Genomic DNA, 24,071 nt, shown 5'->3' on the forward strand with positions numbered 1-24,071 from the left:
AACTCATGCAACCAAGTTATTAACAAGAATAATATACATAATAATGGAAAAGAAACTTGTGGCTCTATTAAATGAAAATTAGTTTGTCTTTAGGAAAAGTAAAGCCAACAGGTAGGTAGTTCTGATGCTACACCTGTTAATGGAGGTAAGATTGGTTGGTTGGCTGAAAGTTCCTGGACTGAGTCTCGAACTCGGGACCTTTGCCTTTTGCAGGCAAGTGCTCTACCATTTGAGCTACCCAAACATGACTCACGGTCCATCCTCACAGCTTCAATTCCACCAGTACTTTGTCTCCTACCTTCCAAACTCGACCTATCACACAATTTTAATCTGACAGGAATTTTCACATCAGCACACACTCCATTGCAGAGTGAAAATTTCATTCTGGGTGCATTCCCCAGGCTGTGGCTAACCCATGTCTCTGCAATATCCTTTCTTCCAGGAGTGCTATTTGTGCAAGGTCTGCAGGAGAGCTTCTATGAAGTTTGGAAGGTAGAAGATGAGGTACTGGAGGAATTGAAGCTGTGAGGAGGGGTCGTGAGTCGTGCTTCGGTAGCTGAGGTAGTAGAAGGTCCTGAATTTGAGTCTTGGTCCAGCACACAGTTTTAATCTGCTAGTAAGTTTTATATCTGCTGAAGAGTGAAAATTTCATTCTGGGTGGTTGGCCGATTTGGTGGAGGGAACCAAACAGTGAGGTCATTGGTCCCATTAGATTAGGGAAGAATGGGAAAGAGGGACAGCCATGTTGTTTCAAAAGAACCATCCCAGCATTTGCCAAAGCATCTAAATCAGGGTGGCTGGATGTGGGTTGAATCATCATCATCCTGAATGCGAGTCCAGTGCTAACCACTGCGCCACCACATCTGGTAATGGTGATATGACTTCAGAAAAATACAGACATTTTTGTGGGATTTTTTGATCTAGAAAAAGAATTTTGCAATGTAAAATCGTGCAAGACGTTCAAAATTGTCATAAAAATAAGAGTACAAGCAAGTACCGACAGTGAAAAATATGGTAGGGATGCTGTCTTTCTCCTCTGCTGTTCAAGCAGCAATGAAGGAATTAAAAGATGGATTTAGAAGTGGTATTAAAATTCAGGGTTAGAAGATGTCAATAAAGGATTTGCTGATGAAACTGCTATACAATGAGAAAGAATTACAGTACCAACCGAAAGGAATGAAATGTCAGATGAACACAGAATAGGGACTGAGAGTATACCAAAGAAAGTCCTGAGGGCTAGCAGAACAGAAATTAAGGGACCGCACAGAACATTGGGAGAAGGAATTCTGCTACATATGAAGTAAGATAACACACAAGAGCTGGGGAAATGAGGACATACAAAGCAAAACAGCACAGACAAAGAGAGCAACCCTTGCTGAAAGAAGTCTACTAATATCAAACATAGGTCTTAATTTGAGAAAAAAAATTCTGACAATGTACAGCTGGAGGACAATAGTGGCAGAAAAAAAAGAGTATCCAAGCCATTCTGATTTAGTACAAAGGAGGAAGTTGAAAATAAATGGACCGATAAGACGAGACACAAGGAGGTCCCCCATAGAACTTTTGAGGAAAGAAATATTTGGAAAAACCCACTATGAGGAGGAGCAGGGTGATAGGACGTGTTAAGATGCTAGGGAATAACTTACACAGTACTAGATGGAGCCAGAGAGGCAAAAACTGTATCTGAGAAGATAAAGACAGGAATGTATTCAACCAATAATTGAGGACATTGAATGTAAATGCTATTCTGAGATGAAGTTGGCAAAGGAGAGGAAGTTGTTGCAGCTTGTACCAAACCAACTGAAACAGTAATGATAAATATTGGAGGATGTACTGAATTTTACCTGCTTTGTTGAGAAGGTCATGGGTGGAAAATGTATTGGAGAAATTGTGACTTTTTGTGATATAGCAGTAATTTCTTTTATACTTTAACATCTTATACAAGTCGCTGAGTTTATACAGATGTAGGGAATGTTGAAGCGAATTGGTCATGGTAACCACTTCCCAATACGTCACATACTTGTTTCATTATACAGGGTGTTTATAAATGAATATCGAGGTTTTAACGCTTTATAATATTTATTACATTAAACTTGCAGTTATAAATGATATGTCAAATGAAAGAGCAACTCAAACAGTTTCACCAAGAACCTTATAAATGATCATTGTGAGCACCATTAGTCACACGGCACACAAGTCTATAGCAAAGTTCTTCGCAAACGTTGATAAGTTTGCTTTGCATGGCCTCCACATTCACCCAATCTAACGCCATGCAATTTTTTCCTTTGGGGCTTCATCAAGGATCGTGTGTACGTGCCTCCGCTACCAGGAGACCTCCCTGAATTAAAAAACTGGATTGACGCAGCTGTTTTTACAATCACTGGAGACTCTCTTGCCAACGTTTGGGAAGAACTCGGCTATAGACTTTATGTGTGCCATGTGACAAATGGTGCTTACATTGAACATTGAACATTTATAAGGTTCTTGGTAAAACTGTTTCAGTTGCTCTTTCATTTGACATATCATTTATGGCTGTCAGTTTAATATAATAAATATTATAAAGCATTAAAACATCGATGTTCATTTATAAACACCCTGTATATTGCCACCTAATAATAACGAAAGTACTAAAAATACACTGTGCAGGTCTCAAATTGGTATGAATCTTTTTCATGGGAATGGGTATACTGAAATTAAATATTACCTCTCACACCCATCCACATTCTTTGATTATCCTGACATTAATAAGTAGTAGTAACAGTGTGTTGATACTGTTGGGTGATACCAGGTCCAAGGCAGAAACTGTACTTAAGCTTTTGATGGGGAATAAGCAGTGTGGCACAAAAAAATTACAGTGCTCCTACAGCGCACACACTTATTGCAGAAGCATTCCATTGCTGGCTACCAGTGTGTTATCCAGAGTATGATACACACCAACTCCAAATTATAGAACACTGCAACTGTATCATAATGGCAGTTAGTCCTTTGTGTATGGGAAAACAATCAGAGAAATAGGATATTATGTTTAATTATAACCTAGGAAATAATTCTGGTGGCTGACACAGGAGGCTGTTAAGCCACACTACATATTATGTCACTGGGAAATGTAGGCAAGAAGAAAATCAGTACAATGTGGCACAGAAGCCGAGTTCATGTGTTACAAAGTTCTGAATGCTAGAGATGCAACTACATTTATTCCCACCATAGCCAGCTGCACTTAAAAGCGAGGTTAGCACAGAACATAATAACAATAAACAAACCTTGGGATATGTTCTAAATGCCCCCAGGCATACTTTCCCAGCTGAAATTGTTCTAACAGGATCAATAACAATAGCAACAAATGGTTCTTGAAAATTTTGGTTCAGCATCTGAGTAGATACATCAATTCCAGACAACCAACATCCATATCCTGGGTGACTATGGTACCAGCCTATTGCATTTTCCATGCGTCCAACCTGAAAGAAAATAACTGATTATATGTCACATGAGAATATGGAAATTTTATGCTATGCTAAAAACCAACACTATTATTACTAAATACATACAATTTCAAATCTTAAATAAACCCTGAAATATTCATCTCAAAATTAATAGTAGAAAAAGTACCCACCTGTTTTGCAGCTTCTATGTAAGCTGTCATGTACTCATAAGCCTGTGCTTGAGCATTGACTCTTGTTTCTGTGCCCTCAACTGGAAGTGCAAATGAATCCATCACTATCATTGTGTTGGCATCCACTTTCCCCAAAAGCAGTCCCATAACTTCAAGTGTTCCACCTGACCTTGCATGCATCACCATTTTTAAAAGTGCAAGGGCAGATATCTTGATGTCTTTGAAAAAGTGGGGACTGTTAAAATAATATTACTCATTATTTTTGTCCTAGAATGTTTCTATATCATACAGATTTTTTTTTAAATGTCATGAAAGCACATATTTGTTTTATAAGAAATGTCATCTCAGTAGGATAAAACTGTGGGCAACAAACAGTAATGGCACAACTTTGATGAACAGAATTCATTCCTGCCGCCCCCCCCTCCCCCTCTCCATCTCTCTCTCTGCAAAGTTTTGCTTCCGTAAAGGTATGGTATGGATACAAATGAAATGTTACTTTTGTTTGTTTGTGCATACTGTGCTACAATTTAAATATCAACCTGATCTGCAGAATAGTTTTGCTTGTAAGGCATTTTAATTAGCTGTGTTGTTTGTGTTTCATTTATACCAGTATGGCAAGACTGGTATACTATGTTATATGAAAATCTTAGTTTTGAATAGCTTACCACCAATGGAAATATATTTGAAGTTGGTGAAAGTTTATAAACAGTATGTACATTCATTCTACGTGTTAAGAAATGGGATGCTGAAGACGACTGTGACCCTACTCTTTCCTAAAGATGAACCGCTTGAAATTTGTACCAAAAAGCATTTGTTGGATACTGACCAAAAGAAAATTAATTTCTCAGCAATACAGGAATGGCATTAAAAAGAATCTAATAAATTTCATGTAAAGATTTTTTTGTGGATGAGATATTAGTTAACCACTATACACCAGAAATGAAGCTGCAATGAAACTTGAGGCAGGAGCCAGTGACTAAGCATAAATCATTTTGGTATGGAAAATGAATTTTTCTGATTTACTATCTTGCAATAATTGTGAACTGTAATATTTTCAGTACCATGCACCTGTCCCCTGACATGCTTTACCAATAGAAAAACAGGGGGATCTGAGCTACAATTTGCAGATCTAGTCTAGTTACCATTCTCTTGTAGACAGCTCTTTAAAGAGTTGAGCATACAGACAACAGCTTCGTAGCACATTAACTGTCTTATGAAGTTAGTTCACAACAGCTAATCACAGTTCAAAACAACAAAAAATGTTCATATAATAATACTACATAGGGGAAATTAATTACTATAGCCATCACTCGGCTACAGTGTTGCACAGAAAGAAGTGACTAATTCAGCCATACGAATCTGTGATGTGAAGCATGTAATAGTTACTTTTATTAACTTCAAAAACAAACTGAAACTGCACCTACTTGCCACTCTTCCTACTTCACAAAAGAATTTATGGACATCTTTCAGTATGTGTGTGTGTTTTTTGTATCATTCAGAAGAAGCCCTTTTGGCCGAAAGTTTACTTGCCTAGCTATCTTTCTGTTGTGCCTGTCTGTGATTCAACATCTTCACAACATGGCAAGTAGCATCCAATAATAGTTGAACCTTTTGTATGTGTGTTCTCCTGCCATCGCTTGGTGAGTAGATTTTTTATCTATCCTTTCACTTCACATGTATTATAATCATATAACCATATCAATTCAGGCAGGCTAGGAAAAAATCTTACCTTCACAGTCTCTGATGTTATTGAATTTAGCACATGTTACAACAAAGAACTAAGTAAGGAACACATATATTTTTATTTTCTCAAAAAGATAAATAAATAAATAAATAAATAAATAAATAAAAAATATCTGCTCCGAGATACAGCCCTCCAAAGATAACAGTGCACATACCATTCTGAAGATTAAAATTTTGGAAAAAGTTTAAAATGCTGTATATCTGGAACAGTTCTAGATATTTTGTTGCTTTTTTTATTTTAAAAGATAATTGCTTTATGATTACCAAGAAATCGTCCACTTGGACTTATCTATCAAAGTTCTTTTACCATAGCACTCTGAATGTTTTTCAATAATTTATGGTAAAAATTTGTTTTCAAAAACATCAGTCCAAAAGAATTTTGATTTTTTGTTGTTGTTGATTAGTACCATACAGTTCTACATTCCCTGAAAAAGAGAGCTTCCACTTTTAGGTTGAACAGGTTTTATAAATAATTGAAATATTTGCCATACATAAAACCTGTTTTATTACCACATTATCACATAACAGGCTCATAAAAATCAAAACCTACTCTTACTTAACATAATTTTAGTTTTGAAAGAGGACTCATTTTTCAAGCATTTTAAATGGTTCCAAAATGTATGTGAAAGGTCCAAAGACTTAAAGGTTTCGATTTATACAACTTCTGTGCACTCTGTTTTGTACTGAAATAAGCCAGTCAATGAACTAAAAATGTGTTCCACTGCTTCCGTAGCTTCCTTTGATATAGACTGATGCCTTCCTGTTAAACCAATAGGAACTGGATCACTTACAATCTTCAAAACATTGAGAACAGGAAGTGAGCACGATGGCATTGTTGCTGTCCTTCAGCTGGAAACCTATATCCAGGAGCTGGTATATGTGGTAGCATAAAGTTCACTACAATTTCGTTTAACTCATAACTGGTGTCTATAATCTCTGCAATCCACCAGTCACACACACACACACACACACACACACACACATATACACACACACACACACACCTCCTTCTCAGGTTGTGAATCTGAATATTATCCTGCTGTTCCTAAGATGTTGTCCAAATGAATGAAATTTCTTCTTTCTTGCTCTTTAAACTGCACGCAATATGAGTTTTCCCGTCATTCTGGGTCCAAAAATTTGTCTTCTGAATTCCTTTCACAGGAGTAGTTTGTTTGGACCGTTCTTCTTTTTTCTGCTAACGGAATTCTTCGATTTCCTCTTTGGACAAAAGAATGAGGACTGTGGATGTGTAAGATTTCACGACTCTCGTATCCTCAACGTTCAGAATCACAGCTGTATCTGGTCTGGAAAGATATGTTTTGTAGCATGGTGCTTCAGCAGGCCTCCTACACCATCACAAGGCCCCTTCCCGTGACCAGTAGCACTGTATACCCTGTCAGTCGGCACAAACAACTTACTCAATTCAAAAAGCTGGTAATGATTTTTAAATTGACTAGGAGTACCATCAGAAATAATTATGATCTTCTCTGCTCCTGTTTGCAGTTGAAGAATTTTGTGCATTGCTAACAAAGCATATGCTGAGTCATGTCCCGTGTCATTACTTACAACTGCAATACATGTGGTCTTGTTCTGAAAATATGTCACTCCTGTAAAAATTGAAACCTGGCCATTACTCCAATTATACCCTTGTACTTCTTGTGGGAGGATTACAGACCAGTTCTCAGCGAAATCACAGTGAAGCACTAAACATAGTTCTTCAGCCTGTACACACCCTTTCACTTCTGCAAAGTGTTGCTGTTGCAATTTCTTTAGATGCTGGTATGTTACTGCTTTCACTGACCATTTACCAAGTTCATCAACAAAACTGTCAAAGACAACAGTTTTCTTAACTAGTTTATTTTCCTCCCATGTCGCATATGTAAATTCTGCAGAGTTATCTGCTATGTCTTCCAGGCCAAGTGTGTGTAAAGAGAGTCTTCCCTTTCCATGGCAGTCTCCACATTCTTGAAACAAACAAGTCTCTCGCATTACATCACAGACTACTAATTACTTCACACGCCCTGGCAAGGTGTCATATGTCACATGCTCCAGTAAGTTCTTCAAAGTTACCACACAAAGTTCAAAATTTGCACAGTACACAAGTAAATAGACATATCTATGTGGGTGTGGAACTACCCACTTAGATCGTAGTGCATAAAATTTTGATCTTCCAATATGTGAAATTGTATAGTTGCTCTTATAAATTGAAAAAGTTTCTTTAATACTGTGAGTCATGTACCTCTTCACTTTCACAACTATTTGACCTTCAACTGTTACTTTGAACTTGAGCTGCTTCTACAGGATGACCATAACAGGGATCTGGTCTTCCAAAGACTCCTTCTACAGACTTCATATTTCTTGATTGGTCTGCCATGTACTTTGATACTGGTGGAATGTGGTTCAAAATTGTTTTCTTTGAAAATGTCTCTCCAATAATAGTTAAAACTTGCAACTTTTCACTGTAGGATGCACAATATTCAACAGCTGAATTGATATTGGGAAAAATTCCTGGCAAGAGGCGCAAAAGTGCTTGGGTTCATTTGCTTCTGAAGATGGAATTTCTACTTTGAAGAGTGTGGTCAGTTTTGCTATAGTATATTCATCCATAGCTGTAATAATTTCTCTGCACTTTCTTGATGCATAGAGCTTACACTCTGGACTTCACCCACCATCGTTTCTTAACAGGACTAACACCTTCCTCTGTAGTTGACTGATTCAGGGTATTTAATTCTTCCTTTACTGATGCATTTGCATCCTCTATTGATGCACGAAGCCCATCTGCACAATGGGAGGCTTCACATTGTCCAGAGACTATCATTGTTGTTATTCTGCCAAAACATTTGCCCTAAAAAGTTATCACTGGAAACATCTTCACTTTGAAGCAGAGTCTTAAATGAGGACACTTATTCCCAACCTGAGCAAAGTCTGTTTTTTTTGTTTGTCTTATATATAACTCTTTTAGGATATGCAAATAGTCAGCACACTTCACTCTCCTCTGGTCCCTGTCAGAAGACATTTCAAACAGTTCTTTTCACAAAACACACTGCAACTGTGTCAACTGGCAAATTCCTCACAAAAACACAAAACTCTCTGGATGGTCTCAGATTTCTTAGAAGCCTCTTCAGTAAACAAATTAGCACTGAACAACTACAATACAGAAACCTGCAATGAACAACCATGACAAAGAAACTACAACAAACTGTAAGAAACATCTGCAACAGTGAAATTGAAAGGAAGTAACTGCAACAAAGGAAGTGATAAGAACTAACTGTAACAAAGACAATAAAAATAAACATCGTAACAAAGAAATTAGTAAGAGACAACTTCAGTGAATACATACATTGCCCTTGAAAGTTAAAAAAATGATTTTTTTAAATAAAAACTGTCCAACTTAAAAGTGAAAGCTCTCCTTTACAGAGAATATAGTACTACATGGTACTAATCAACAGCAATGAATCTAACTTTTCCGGATTGGCATTTTTTAATTCTTTTCTGTAAATTATAAAAAAAATTCCAAAGGCTACAGTACAATAACTTTGACACATATGTCCAAATAGAAGATACCACTGTAACATAAAGCAATTATCTTTCAAAAAAAATCTAGAACTGTTACAGAGATACAGCATTTTAAATTTTTTTCCTAAATTTGCACCCTAGAAATAGAGTTCACAGTGTCATCTCTGGAGGCCTGTATCGTGGGGCAGGAAATATTTTGGAGAAAATAGAAAATATGTGTGTTTCTTACTCACTCCTGAATTTTAACATACGCTAAATTCAATAACATCCGAGACTATTAAGGTAACCTCCTCTGAAGTGATACGGATTATGCCTTCTTCAAGCGGTAAACACATGCAGTCGCTTGGAATCATCAACAACGCAATCTCTGTCCATGCCTTGATATGCGCGAACTGTCATCGTTCATGAATTGGACTTTAGAATGGACAGCGTGTATGGTGAATATGATGAAAGTTCAAAGGGAAGAATCATGCGTTGATTCACCTACAGCTAATAATCAAATGAAACTATATGGGTCCGGAGACTTTATCAGGTCAAAAGTGGCATAGCGGTTAGCACATCTGCCCAGCGAACAGGAGACCCTGGTTTGAGTTGTAGCCTTAGTACAAATTTTCATTCGTCACTTCAGTCTGCATATATCACAGATGTCTGAAACTTCAAAAGGTCTCTCGAACCATACAGTTTCATTTGATTAATGCTTATGACTATAATGTCAATGAGTCACAGCTGGAATTGGCCATCCTGTACAAATACTTGGGTGTAACACTTCATAGGGATATGAAATTGAATGTTTACATAGGCTCTGTTGTCAGTAAGGCAGGTGGCAGACTTCGGTTTATTGTTGGAATACTGTGGAAGTGTAATCAGTCTACAAAGGATATTGCCTACAAATTACTGATGTGACCCATTCTAGAATACTGCTCAAGTGTGTGGGACAAGTACCAAATAGGACTAACAGGGGCTATTATATGTATACAGAGACGAGCAGCACGAATGGTCATAGGTCTGCTTGACCTTTGGGACAGGGTTACAGTGATGGTGAAGGAACTGAACTGGCAGACTCTTGATGATGGATGTAAACTATCCCAAGCAAGTCTACTAACTGGCTTTAAAAGACGACTCTAGGAATATACTACCACACTCTACGTATTGCTCACATAGGGATCATGAGGAAAAGATTAGAATACTTAACATATCACACAGAGGCATTCAAGTAATCATTCTTCCCAGTTCCATACATAAATGGGGGAGGATCAAATTGCTAGGTCATCGGTCCCTTGTTCTGGTTAAAATGATTACACAAGGGAAAAAAAAGTGATTTTGATAACACAAAACTGGGAGAAAGGAAAAAAAAAAAAACCATAAGAATGACTGAAGGGCAACAAACACTAAGACAAGAAAAACACAGAGACGCCAGAAACAGGTAGAAGGAATTAAAACAAGAGAGCAGATGACCATGGCTGGCTGATCACAAGAATAAAGAGGGTGAGCCAGACACTTTGTGAGACATTAAAACCTCCTGCCCAAAAGCATGGGCATGGAGGACGCAGAGGGACAAAGGACATGCGCTAATACCTACATAGAATTATAAAACCCACTCTCACAGATAAAACGTAAAACCAAATCAGCCGATGAGGCATTGTCTGCTAAAATTAACAGTAACTAGACTGGTAACTGAAGATTATGACGCAGTGCAGCCAAAGAAGGGCAGCAGAGCAGTATATGGGCCACTGTCAACAATGTGGAACACCAGCACTGAGGTGGGTCATCACGGCGCAGGAGGTAGTCATGTGTAACCCATGTGTGGCCAATGCAGAGCTGGCAGATAACCATGAAGTACCAGCGAGAGGCCGGCATGGAGGACTTCCACACACTCGTAGTCTCCTTAATGGCACGCAGTTTGTTGTGCGTACTGAGACAATGACATTCGCTCTTCCAAAGCAAAAAAACCTGGTGGCATAATAATGAATGCAGGTCAGTGACAGGGATGCCAACCTGCAGAAGCGGTTTCCGTGTAGCCTGTTTGGCCAGCCTGTTGGCAAGTTCATTTCCTGGGATTCCGATGTGACCCGGAGCGTAGACACCACTGAACGACTGGACCATTACAGGGCATAGATGGCCTTCTGGATGGTCGCTACCAAAGGATGGTGAGGGTAGCACAGGTCTATAGCTTGTAAGCTGCTCAGGGAGTCAGTAAAGAGATGGAATGACTCACCAGAGCATGAATGGATGTACTCAAGTGCATGAGATATGGCCACCAGCTCTGCAGTGAATACACTGCAGCCATCGGTCAAGGAATGCTGGCCTCTGTGGACGTAGGCGAAGCCAACATGACCATTAGCCATCGAGCCATCAGTGTGAACCACTTTAGAGCCCCGGAACATGGCAAGAATTGAGAGGAAGTGATAGTGGAGAGCCGCAGGGTTAACTGAGTCCACAGGGCCATGCGTAAAGTCCAGGTGAAGCTGTGGCCTAGTTTTACACCATGGAGGTGTATGGGAATGGACCTTGAGTACAGGTGGTAAAGGAAAGACTCCAGTTCAGACAGAAGGGATCAGACGTGAACCGCAATCTTAAGCCCTAACCTGGGTCGCCACTGTGGGAGATGAACTGTCATGGTTGGGAAAACGAGACAGTAGCTCTGATTCTCAGGAGAACTACGAATGTGTGCAATGTAACTGGCAAGCAGTTGTGCACTCCTAACTTTCATTGGAGGGACACCGGACTCCACCAGCACACTGGTAACCGGACTTGTCCTAAATGCTTTCCCCACTAGTCGAAAGCCACAGAGGTGCACTGGGTTGAGTAAACGCAATGCTGAGGGTGCTGCACCAACCATAAACCAGACCCCCATAGTCAAGGCGGGATCGAACAAGGGCTCCATAGAACTGCAGCAATGTAGAGCGATCTGCATCCCAGTTCGTGTTGCTCAAGCCGTGGAGGGCGTTGAGGTGCTGCCAGCACTTCCGCTTAAGCTGGCGAAGGTGAGGAAGCCAATTCAATTGGGCGTTGGAAACCAGTCCTAAGAATCGATATGTCTCCACGATTGTGAGTGGATCGTCATTAACCCGTTCGGGACATGAGGCTTGTATACTTGGCCCGATTGTCGCACCACAAGGCATCAATGATTTGTGACTACACGGCAAATATGGGAGCCGATCACTACTGTGCATCTTACCATTTTGCCACAAAATCCCTCAGATGGTGGGGGAAAATGATCTTCTGGTTATTCGAGGTACGATATTCCCTTTTCTAACAGGCCTTGGCCTAATTAGTAAATTTTTATTTTGCCAAAAGGGTAATTGTTCTGGCTACTTTCAGGTGGGGATCGTCAACGCTTACTTGCTATATGTCATCATAGGAAAGGAAAGAGGAGAGACACCAAAGAGTCATTTGCAGTTTCGGAAGAGTCTCGTCAAGGAGCTTGTGGGCAACGTCAGGGCTCAACCAACCCCACAGAGGAAGAGGCCACACACTGAGCATGGTGATCCACACAGGATGGACGGCCTGTACAAAGCTATCGCAAGAATGGACACTGGAAAACAGGGTGACTGTGTCGTTTGTGGTGATCGCTCCAAGCCAGGATGGTAAAAATGGTTCCCATTTTTTTTGTGAAACTTGTCTGTCCAACCCTTCTCTTCATGTGCCTGAGTGCTTCAACAGGTATCACAAAGTAGCAAAGTACCGAAAGGGCTTGTAAAATATGGTTGTTAGCTAAAAATTGATATGCCAAAGTTGTGAAGTTTGTTTTAAGCAAACTTCATGAAATTTTGTAGTTTATTAACATACTTCAAATTTTTCATCCCTCAAGATGGACTTTTTATTTTTCTTCCCACAGACGTCCCATAAGAGAGAAAATTGTATTTTACATGTCGTTTTAAAGCTAAAACTTTAAAGAATAAGATTCAACTAATTTTAATATGTCCAATTCAATGCATCACATCTCAACTAAAACAAAAAATCAAATTTTTCATTTTTTTCTATTTTAACACCACCGCCAAGTCAAAAAGTGTGCGATATGGAATAATGAAAATAGTATGCCAGTAAAGAGCATGTTTTAAGCTTCATTTACAAAAAAGTTACACCAATAAGTCAAAAACTGTAGATTTTATAAGAGACGAAAGAAACCTAAGGGTTGTAGAATCCGCACGGCGCTGCTGAATTGCTCTGCTTTGAGGAAACGTGTTCTGTCCTGAAAGGATTAAGGTAAAGTTCTGATTCTGGATGAATGGTATGATGCTGACAGAAGTGCATGACACACAATTTCACGGCTGAAAACTGGAAACCGTGGGCTAGAGCCCAGGACTGCGCCTTGTGGATGACTCCCTGTAGGCTCTGGTCAGCAACACCAGTACTGGAGGAGCAGTACAAAATGTAGAAGTCATCTGCATACAGAGAAGGCGAGACAGACAGACGGCCCTACAGCTGCTGCTAGACCATTAATAGCCAATAAAAACAGACATACACTCAATACAGAGCATGGTGGAACCCCATTCTCCTGGATAGGGGGAGACTAAGGGAGGCACCAACTTGGACACAGAAAGTACGGAGTGAAAAGAAATTTTGAATAAAAATCGAGAGCGGGCCATGGAGACCCCACTCATATAATGTGGCAAGAGTATGATGTTACCAGGTCGTGTCATAAGCCTTTTGTAAATGAAAAAAGACGGCAAGCAGATGTTGGCGTCTGGAAAAGGCTGTTCAAATGGCAGACTCGAGGGACACAAGACTATCAGTGGTAGAGTGACTCTGGTGGAAACTGCCTTAGCATGGAGGTAGTAGACCATATGACTCCAGGACCCAACACAACTGCCGACTCACTATATCTTCTAGCAGCTTACAAAGAACGCTGGTGAGGCTGATAGCTATCCACATCAAGTGGGTTTTTACCAGGTTTGAGCACAGGAATGATGGTGCTCTCCTGCCATTGCGATGGAAAGACGCCATTGCACCAGATCCGGTTGAAGATGATGAGGAGATGTCGCTTGTAGTCGGACGAGAGATGTTTAATCATCTGACTGTGGATCCGATCAGGCCCAGGAGCTGTGTGGGGGCAATGTGCAAGGGCGTTGAGGAGCTCCCACTCTGTAAATGGGGCATTACAGGGTTTACTGTGATGTGTAGTGAACAAGAGGACTTTCCCTTCCATATGTCATTTGAGGATGCAAAAGGCTGGGGTGCATTTCTTTGACGTAGAAGCTTGAGCTTAGTGCTCAGCAAAGTGATCGACAATTGCGTTTGCATTGGTAGATAACACGCCAGGGACACCTGTTGGAGTCTGGTTTAAAAAAAAAAAAAGTCTGATCTTTGTCCAGACTTGGGATGGTGATGTATGGCAACCAGTGGTCGAGACGTACTTCCCCGAACACTCCTGTTTCCGTTGTTTTATAAGCTGACGGATGCAGGCATGGAGCTGTTTAAAAGCAAATAGGTGCTCTAGGGAAGGGTGCTGCTTATGTCGCTGTAAAGCTCACTAACACACTTTAATTGTCTCGGTGATTTTTGGCGAATAACAAGGGACAGACTTACACTGGGGGCACCCTAAAGAACAACGGATCGCATTTTCCGCCATAGAAACAATCATTCAACTGACCCGCTAAACCACAATATCAATGGAACCATGTGGGGGAGATTCAATGCTTACAGCAGAGGTGAAAGCTTCCCAGTCCGCCTTGTTTAAAGCCCATCTGGGTAGATGTCTGGGGGATTGGCACGAAGGGAGTGAAAGGAAGACACAAAAGTGGTCACTACCACACAAGTCATTGTGGACTCTCCAGTGGACAGATGGGAGAAGTCCTGGGGTGCAGAGGGATAACTCAATGGTTGAGTAATTCCCATAAGCCACACTGAAATGTCTAGGGGCCCCAGTATTTAAGAGGCAGAGGTCTAGTTGAGACAGTAAAGTTTCGACATCTCTACGTCGGCCAGTAAGCACTGTGCCACCCCACAAGGGGTTATGGGCATTAAAATATCCCTAAAGTAGGAAAGATTTAGGGAGTTTATGAAACAGTGCAGCCAATACATTCAGGGGTAATGCCCCATCTGGAGGAAGATATACATTGCAGACAGTAATGTGCTGCGTCGTCCTTATACTGACAGCTACAGCTTCAAGAGGGGTTTGAAGGGGCACAGTTTCACTACACACTGAGCTCAGGACATAGACACAAACTCCACTTGACACGTGATTATAGTCGCTATCATTCTTATAATATCCCCTATAGCATCGGGGGGGAGGGGGGGGGGGGGGGGGGCAGGGGTCTGCATTGCTGTGAACCAGGTTTCTTGCATGGCAATGCAGAGAGCAGGTGTGAAGCTTAACAGTTGCCATAGCTCAGCGAGGCAGTGGAAAAAAATGCCGCAATTCCACTGGAGGATGATGTGATCATGAAGCTGGGAAGGCATGAGTACTCAAGGAGACCCTCAGGGTCACCTGCTGCCACCTATTTAGTTCCTGACGAGTCTATATCCATTGTGTCTTAGAGTCCGGCAAGATCTAGGTCCTCAGCAGACACCAGAATGTCCACCTCATCCTCAGATGCAGAGCTTGTAGGTAGCAGTGGTGTGGGTGCCACTGTGATTTCCTTATTCTTAGGGGTTTTCTTTTTGGATTTCTCTCACTGCTCCTGGAGTTTCTCTGGCTGGGAGGGCTTCACTGACTCAGTCTCTGGGACTGAGGAGGATCGTGAAGCTCTAAGATCAGCTGCTTTTGAGCTCTTCAGCCCCTGGGTGCCATCTTTCCTAGTAGTAGAAACCTGGGAAGGGAGGGACCCAAGGGACCCCGTCCTAGTGAGAGGAGCCGAAGAAGGCTTACGCTTCTCCAGCCGAGAAGTGGAAACTCATGTCCCTGATGGTTGGGGGGGGGGGGGGGGGGATAGTGCTCCTGAGGTAGGTGGTGCGGGAGCAACAGGGAGGGAAGTGCCTCCCACAGTCAATGGGGCAGGTGTAGTCTTACGGCTCTGGGAGCCGACTGGAATTGGCGGAACTGATGAGGCCATAACTGTTTTTGTAGTGGCGGTGTAGGATGTTATAGGCGCAGGTTGTAGGTGTTTAAATTTCCTCTTATCCTCAGTGTAGGTCAGTCAGCCCAGGGTCTTGCATTCCATGATTTTTCTATTCTTTCTGGAGCATCCAGGAGGCTGATGAGCAAGGGGAATGGTGCTCTCTGCAGTTGACACAGATGGGAGGTGGAGCACATGTAAGTATTGCTATATGATGGATGTCCACAGTCATGACATACGACACTGGACATACAGCAGGAAGACATATGCCCGAACTTCGAGCACTTAAAGCACTGCGTCAGGGAAAGGATATTTGGCTTGACATCATACTGGTATACCATCACCCTGACTTTCTCGGTAATGTATCCTCTCGAAGGCCAATATGAAGGCACCGGTGACTACCTGATTATCCTTTGGACCTCTATGTACGAACCGGCCAAAACGAACACCTCATTGCTCTAAGTTGGCGTGCAGCTCATCATTAGACTGCAAAAGAAGATCCCTGTGAAATATAATACCTTGGATCATATTTAAGCTCTTATGGGGTGTGATGGAAACACAGTAGAGCTCGTGACTGGGCAGAGGATGCTGCTTTTATGAAGACTGACCCCGTTTGCATTTTGGACAATCCCTTCATTTCCCCAAACTTTTCCTCTAAGTGCTCCACAAAAAACTGAAGCTTCATTGACATGAAGGATGCCCCATTAGCTCTCATACATATGAGGTACCAGGGAGAATGAGATTCGCTGCCATCCTTAGCCTCATGTTTCTCCCATGGTGTGGCCATGGAACAGAACAATTTGGCGTCACATTTTTTCACACTGAAGTTAGACCTCGACCGCTTACAGACTGCTGGTGTTGCGCCACCAGCAAGAGAAGACGTAATAAGCTTCATGGCGTGTCATCTGCCCTGATGCCACCCACTGCGACCGGGGGCCATCCCCACATGTGCCATCCAGCCACAGCAAAGGCCACCTGGCAGGATGGCCATTGCCGGGACTCCCAATGCCACAGGGTGGCAGGCATCTACTTCTTGGCATACGTGAGGAGTTAACAACGCAGACATCAGCAGGGCAATCCCTGTGTAGTCAGGGGGGTTACAACCAGCAGGGTACATGGTGGCTCCACCACCATGGACTGGCAGCCATGCTGGATATGAGGTGCAAAGAAGTCTATGGTCATCATCGGCACAGAAAACAACACTGCATAGTGGATGGAGGAAAACACACACAGGAAGGTGTCCCTGCCCAAGAGACGAAGAATGAGCAGTTTTCATTTGATGCTGAGGTGCTGTTCCAATACAGTTGGAGAGCCTGGCAATGCTGTTCAAGGTTAGAGGGAATACCAAGTGCCAAGGCATGAATGCATGAATGCATGAATGGGAAATTGGATTGATGAGGGAGGCATGCTAGGGTAGTCTGTGCAGTTGTGCAAAGACAGTGTACCAGGGTGGTGTAAGGGTTAGTGCATCTGCCTAGTGAGCAGTTCAGATATTTTTCTGCAAAGCAATAACTGCCAACTTTGGAGACACAGAAATCAGTAAATTACTATGTTTCGCATATATTAATTTGCACTAGTGGGACAATATTTTGAAAACAATTCTCACTTCGGCAAAACACAATCATTTCACAAAAGAAAGAAATTAAAATTAAGTGTAGGATTAACTTGCATATGTCATTTAGCAATCTATTCTAACAGTCAGGAATATTAGCAATATTCATTCAGTATATTTATCCACTGTTGTAATTTATTACCAATACAACTGAATTTGAGATTCATAATGCCATTTTTCAAATACAACACAGAAGTAATCTCTTTGTAATGAGGGGGATGAATAAGCATAATTTGCAAAGGGTATCTTTTATTTATAATGATGAAAGAAACACATTCCTGGAGTCCAAAACTCAAAATCTTCGTTAAACTTCCTCAGTGTTTGCACTTTGTTCTGATATTAGTGGTACATACTGTTGTTATTACTATATTTCAATTAATGTCCGAGTAACAAGAACTCAGTTAAATCATGTTAATGTGAATATCATCAAAAAACACGTCAGTTCATATAGTAAAATAATTATTATGTAATGTTGGTTGTGGAGACCGAAAATGACTGAATTCAGTTTATTGGGAGAATACTAGGAAAATGCAGCTCATCTATAAAGGAGATCATTAACAACATAATTTTACAACTCATTTTCTAGTACTGCTCGAATGTTTGGGATCCCCACTAGGTCATGTTAAAGGAACACACAGTAGTATTTCAGAAATGTGCTGCTAGTTTTGTTACCTGTAAGTTCAATCAACATACAAGGGTTATAGAATTGCTCTGGGAACCCAAATAGGAATTGCTAGAGTTAAGGTGCTGTTCTTTTCATGTGATACTATTGTGAATGTTTAGAAAACCAGTATTTGTGACAGACTGCAGAATAATTCTATTGCCAACAACATATCTTGGGTAAACGAGATGAGAAACACTCATACAGAAGCATATAGAAAGCTGTTTTTTCCCTCGCTCTATTTGTGAGTGGAACAGAAAAGGGGATGACTAGGAATGGTTCAAGGAACTCTCCACCATGTATCATATAGTGACTTTTGGAATGTGTATATATTTGGAGGTAGATCCAAACACAGTAAAAGTTTATTAACATGTGCAGCTCATCACCACATTTGACTCAAACTACATACTAAATATGATAACATCACTTCACTTTCTGGTGTAACAGCACAAGAAATTTCCATCGTGATAATTGCACCTAGAAGCCTAGTGAGTTATCATGTAGATCTGTGGAGACTCAACACATTTTATACAGAAAAAGGGAGTTGGGTTCGTCAATCAATAAATTTCGCATTAAAACAGAGCACAAATACACTACTGTAGTTGTAACTGGTGTAGGGCGAATGACTTCGGTTCCTTATTATTTCACATACACCTGCAATCAAACAGCTCAAACAATAATGTGTGCAGAAGCAATGTGGGGACACCAGACATTTTCGAATGCAGTGCCCTATTTTATTAAACTGTGTTCTGATTCACTGTGTTACAAAAATAGATGAAAACAGTCCTGGTTCATTTCATATCCTACCTATGACACTTTCTTGGAATAGAAAGCTTACACTCCACATTGGCACTGGTTACTTAGTATGAAGCATAAGTGCAACAGATGTTATATGGTGGGTAAGTATTTGACTAGAGCTTGCTTCCTCCAGCCTTCTATTATGGACCCAGATGATGATCACAAACAATAGCTGAATTCTGAGTAGAATCCGTGCGCAATTCTTGTTAACACATCAGAGAGGAAATCAACCCCATCAAGTACTATAGTGAAGTCGGCATAAGTTAATCCCTGACACCGCAGTGGGCTGGGCGTGGCAGCTTTGTGGGCCTACATTAACCAATGGGATAACACGATTTTGTAAATGTCTTCTGGAAGTGCCTCAGCTTTGCCACAGTTCTCTAGATGGCTTCTGTTACCAACTCCTGCCATCAGTGCTTCACAGTTAAAAGCTGGCAACAGCACTGCAAGCTGTGAGGGATCTTCTTATACCATCGAGACTACAGATAACTATTATTAGAATAAGGGGTGGTGTAGTGCAAATGTAAAATCTATAACAACAAATCAAATAATAATTATCAATTGTGATGCTAGAATTGTCATAAAACTACAAGTCAAAAATGGTAAAGAATGAAAGCTTGATGTGGTGTCAAGTGGTGATACGTATCAGTGACAACTAATTATTATTGCCTTATGTTAATGCATTTGTCTTAATAATGATTAGGTACTAGTTTCCTTCAAATTTTGGACATCTTCGGGTCCAATGTAGTTGCAGACCGACCTATCGATTTTATGGTGCTGTGTGAAGTGACTTGCATAAGCTATGCACCACACAAAGAACTGATTGGTTGCTCTGCAACTACACTTGATCTGAAGATGTTCAAAATCTAAAATGAAACTGGTAATCATTATTAAGCCAAATGTGACAATAGGCTGCAATAAAACAATAATATTAGAATAATAAAGAATAACTTACTTTCTGGCATTTGAAGATAAGAAATTTTGGTGCAAACAAATGACAACAATGGGGGAAGATAAGCGAGAAGAATTAAGAAAATCTACTGTAGAACACTAATCGATAAAGAAGCTTCAAAACAATTCCACTGATAATGTAAATATAGAAATAACAGATCAAATCTACAGAAGGGGGAAAATATAACTAAAAGAAGAAATAAGGGATATACAACTAGACTCAGCAGATTAATGTTTTACAACAGTATCCATGATAAACACTGTAATGTGGAAGGTGTTAATTTAAAAAATATATACTTATCTACACTTACTCTTTCTCCCATGGTTTCGCAGCAAGTATGTCTTGTTGTTGCTTACGATCATATCTGTATATTTCATCCACTGAGCTAATAGTTTCTATGTTATTCGACATTTCCCATGTCTTCTGAGCGATTGCCGACTGTGTTTCGGACGACGATCCACTTGCCATGATAAATTCTAAAAATTGAGATTAAAAGGAACGTTCTACAACCTACCGTTTTCGATAGTAACGTATGTCTCGTTTCACCTGGAAATCACTGTTCCTTAACAAATAATATTTATTTCCGACATACCTAACCACAAAGCTACTCCTCACCAGTATCGCACCTCAACTGTTGACAACACAACAGCGCAATTCTAAGAATTCCCGCCAGGGTTGACAGTAGCACCATGGCTTCGGATCGGGAGTCAGTATAGCAGCGTTCATCCGAAGTTCAACATCACGCGAGTGGTTGTTGATAATGAAGTCCCCGTTTTCGTTCAGTATTCTTCTAAAATTTTCCAATTTATTGCAGAGGGCTGAGAGCTGCCGCATCAATTCTTATCCCGGCTACTCATTTAGTACTCGCAATTCAAACAATATTACTCTTCAGTATTGCGGACTTCGGTTGTTTCACTCCACAAGAAAAGCGCCAAATTTAAGAAATGAAACTCATATGGCCAGATCAGCTGCTCGCAATAACATCCCAGTTTCGATATTCTCGCGATATTTTAAAAACGTACAGACTGTTCCAGGAATAAACTCGAAATTATTTAGTAATTCGTCATGCTTGCTAATCGTGGACAAATCGGTGTCAGCGCCTTTGACCAAACGCCAGGCTCAAGATTTAATACTTCGACTAACCGGAGAAGAAAGGAACGCACTTCTCTGCGCACTGCAGGAATTTCAGTCGGAGAAAATGAAAGCCGAATATGAAGGTACGTAAATGCAAAGGAACTGTATTTCGCTTGTTGTTGAACTTTATGGCAAATATTTCAATAATTATAGTTTTCAGATAACGACAGTAGTCTGAATGATTTGACTTTAAGCGCTACTGCAACCATAGATGCATTGTTTTACTTTCTTTGCTTCATATAACATTCTAAAATACCTGTAATTCTCATATTAATTTTCAGGTCGTGCCCTGCAGATAACAGGATACTTTCAATGTTTTTCGCTTTTTTGAAGCTTCCTTGTTCCTTCATTATGTTCCTGCTTCCAGAAACCTGTTTCTTTACGTATATTGCTCATTAATTTCAGACCCATAACAACTACTAACTTGTTGTTCCAGTTCGCATAGAATTCTAGTGACGACCAAGTGTTTGAATTATAAACAAAGTTATACGAGTCTTCTTTCGCGACTAGCTTCACGATGCGTACAGAGTACAGTATGTGATTACAATTATTAGTTACCGTCAGGTCGAAAACAATGCTAGAATAATATGCCAGCAGTGATTTATTAGACAGCTAACGACATTCAAAATGTGTGTCCTATCGTGAACGAACTTGACACATTGACTTATTTGTCATGGGTACGAAATCGGCCTAGTCTGCGCACGTGTTACAGTTGTTTTGGGAACAACTGAGAAAAGATTTATTAGAGATGTGCATTTAAACGATACTTTTTCAAACCAGTGAATAATCACTTGTTATTTTACTTGGGATGAGAATATTTCCTTAACAATAATGTTTTAAGATGAAGTCTAGCTTTTGATATCGGTATTGCCCATTGACGCAACTAGGCCAGTGATTGTTGGAAGATGCGGTCTGACGAGCGAAGCCGGTGCTAAGAATCAAATTGTGCGCGACCTGAGCCTGTTTGATCTGAATATTCGTACGTTGTCGGAAGATGCGGTCTGACGAGCGAAGCCGGTGCTAAGAATCAAATTGTGCGCGACCTGTGTCTGTTTGATCTGAATATTCGTACGACGGTCATTGTGGCAACGGAAACTTGGTGTCCTTAGACAGCTTCTCGCGCCAACAAATTCGGTACCACTTTAAAGTCACGAATTCGAAATTCGACTTCAGCTTTGTATAATTAGTTTTGTGTGTATTAGATAGTTCTGTGATTGCGAATATTCAGCTATTTGTTTGGTACTTTTCATTCGTTTGATATAGTTGGCTGTTCGAGTAACCCATGATTGGGATGTCTTGGTCAGAACTAGGGGATGGGGAATATTTTTAATTTAATTCAGGGACGATATGCCCCACACAATAATATGAGTGTCTAGTATATGTGCAGGTATAATTGTGTACATGTATGAAGTGTAGATGACATGCTCGACGTGTGAAGTGGATCTGATTGTTGAACATGCATGTTACTATGATCCATTCAGGCGGAAGATATCTGTAATAATCGGACGAAAAAAGGTTTACGATATGTCGACAAACAATTAGTTATACTTGCACTTTTTCTGCAGCATTGGGCTCATAACTTTCATATTTAGTTGCCTCGGCTAATGGCGGCTTTTGTCTTCATATTGAACAGTCATGCTTTTGTTTCTTCAGCGCTGATCGGTTACTCTCATTCCAATTATCCAAGTCAGGGAGTCGTATTGTTAGCCAAACAACAGATTGTAATAATACTTAGAACGTGTATTTTTGTGCAAACTACGCTTTTTAAGCCGAATGACAACTGTTGACATTAACAAACTGAAAGTAGTCTAAATTAGAATATCGATGGTGTATGTTGCAGGATTCTAATGGGAGTAGTTTACGAGATATCGTATTTTGAAAAGTTCGCACACCGACTATTGTACAATACCTGTGGTTGCATACACTAAAGAACAACAGACGTGCATACACTAGTTATGTGGATTCTTACCAGTAACGAGACAATTTACCCTCGCAGGTTGTGTTCAAAATGACCACCGGCAGCGGCAACACGCTTCCAGTCTGTTATGGAACGACTGCTGCACACTCGCTAGCATTTCAGCGAGGTTGTCCGAGTAGGCTACAATAATTTGTCGTTGCACATTATCGCGTGTAGTTGGTATCTTCTTGTAGACGGCGTCTTTCAGCTTTCCCCGCAGAATAAAAGTCTACAAGCGTCAAATCCGGGGAACGGGCCGGCCAAGGTACAGGTCTTCTGCGTCAAATCCAACGATTTGGAAACAATGCATGAAGACATGCTGCAGTATTTCATGCACCATAGTCTGGACAGCTATCATGTTGGTACCACTGGTCCATCCTAGTATGCGGAGGAACGTCTCTAGCAACCGTGGAAGATAGTCTGTTAGGAGCCTGCGATACTTGCGAGCATTCATGTGTTCTGTCTATGAAAAAAGGGCCCATGGGCTGCTGGTTCACTATCCCACTCCACGCGGTTGGACACCTTAGATGCTGACTTTCCACCTGACGAAGCTAACGGAGATTGTCAACAGATAGAGTAGTAGATGTTGTGAGACTAGGGCCTCCCGTCGGGTAGACCGTTCGCCGGGTGCAAGTCTTTCGATTTGACACCACTTCGGCGACTTGTACGTCGATGGGGATGGAATGATGATGATCAGGACAACACAACACCCAGTCCCTGAGCGGAGAAAATCTCCGACCCAGTTGGGAATCGAATCTGGGGCCTTAGGATTGACATTGTCGCGCTGACCACTTTTTTTATCGTTGTGTTCGGTCGTTGCGGACGTCGCAAGACATCCTGTTCAAGTTCGGTGGTTGATCCTTCCACTCAGTTTTTTATTACAGAGGCCAATCGGCTCTCTGGCCGAACACGCTGAGCTATGTTGCCGGCTACCACTCAGCTACCGGGGGCGAACAGTGTCAGCGGATCAGTAGAGCATGTTTGGGCTGCTTATCTGGCCGTGATTGGTAAATGTGGCTTCATCACTCAACAAGATACATCTGGAGTATCCTGTCTTAATGCCCATGTACAGAAGTAAACACAATTTTCA

At 40.9% G+C, this 24,071-nt stretch overlaps 2 protein-coding genes across 4 annotated transcripts in view; one reads left to right on the plus strand and one right to left on the minus strand.

Annotated features, from left to right (window-relative positions):
* LOC126350520 (COP9 signalosome complex subunit 5-like) overlaps nt 1-20,358 on the minus strand; it is a 33,533-nt gene extending 13,175 nt beyond the window's left edge. The window contains exons 1-3 of the mRNA XM_050002523.1: nt 20,201-20,358; nt 3,611-3,845; nt 3,261-3,455 (exon numbers count right to left, since the gene is read on the minus strand). Of these exons, the coding sequence (XP_049858480.1) occupies nt 3,261-3,455; nt 3,611-3,845; nt 20,201-20,358 (588 nt within the window). The remainder of the gene's footprint in view (nt 1-3,260; nt 3,456-3,610; nt 3,846-20,200) is intronic.
* A 292-nt stretch (nt 20,359-20,650) lies between these two features.
* LOC126350474 (transmembrane protein 65) overlaps nt 20,651-24,071 on the plus strand; it is a 532,028-nt gene continuing 528,607 nt past the window's right edge. For all 3 annotated transcript variants that reach the window (XM_050002518.1, XM_050002519.1, XM_050002520.1), the window contains exon 1: nt 20,651-21,107. In XM_050002518.1, the coding sequence (XP_049858475.1) occupies nt 20,651-21,107 (457 nt within the window). The remainder of the gene's footprint in view (nt 21,108-24,071) is intronic.

Source organism: Schistocerca gregaria, chromosome 1, assembly GCF_023897955.1.
Source record: "Schistocerca gregaria isolate iqSchGreg1 chromosome 1, iqSchGreg1.2, whole genome shotgun sequence".
Taxonomy (NCBI): Eukaryota; Metazoa; Arthropoda; class Insecta; order Orthoptera; family Acrididae; genus Schistocerca; species Schistocerca gregaria.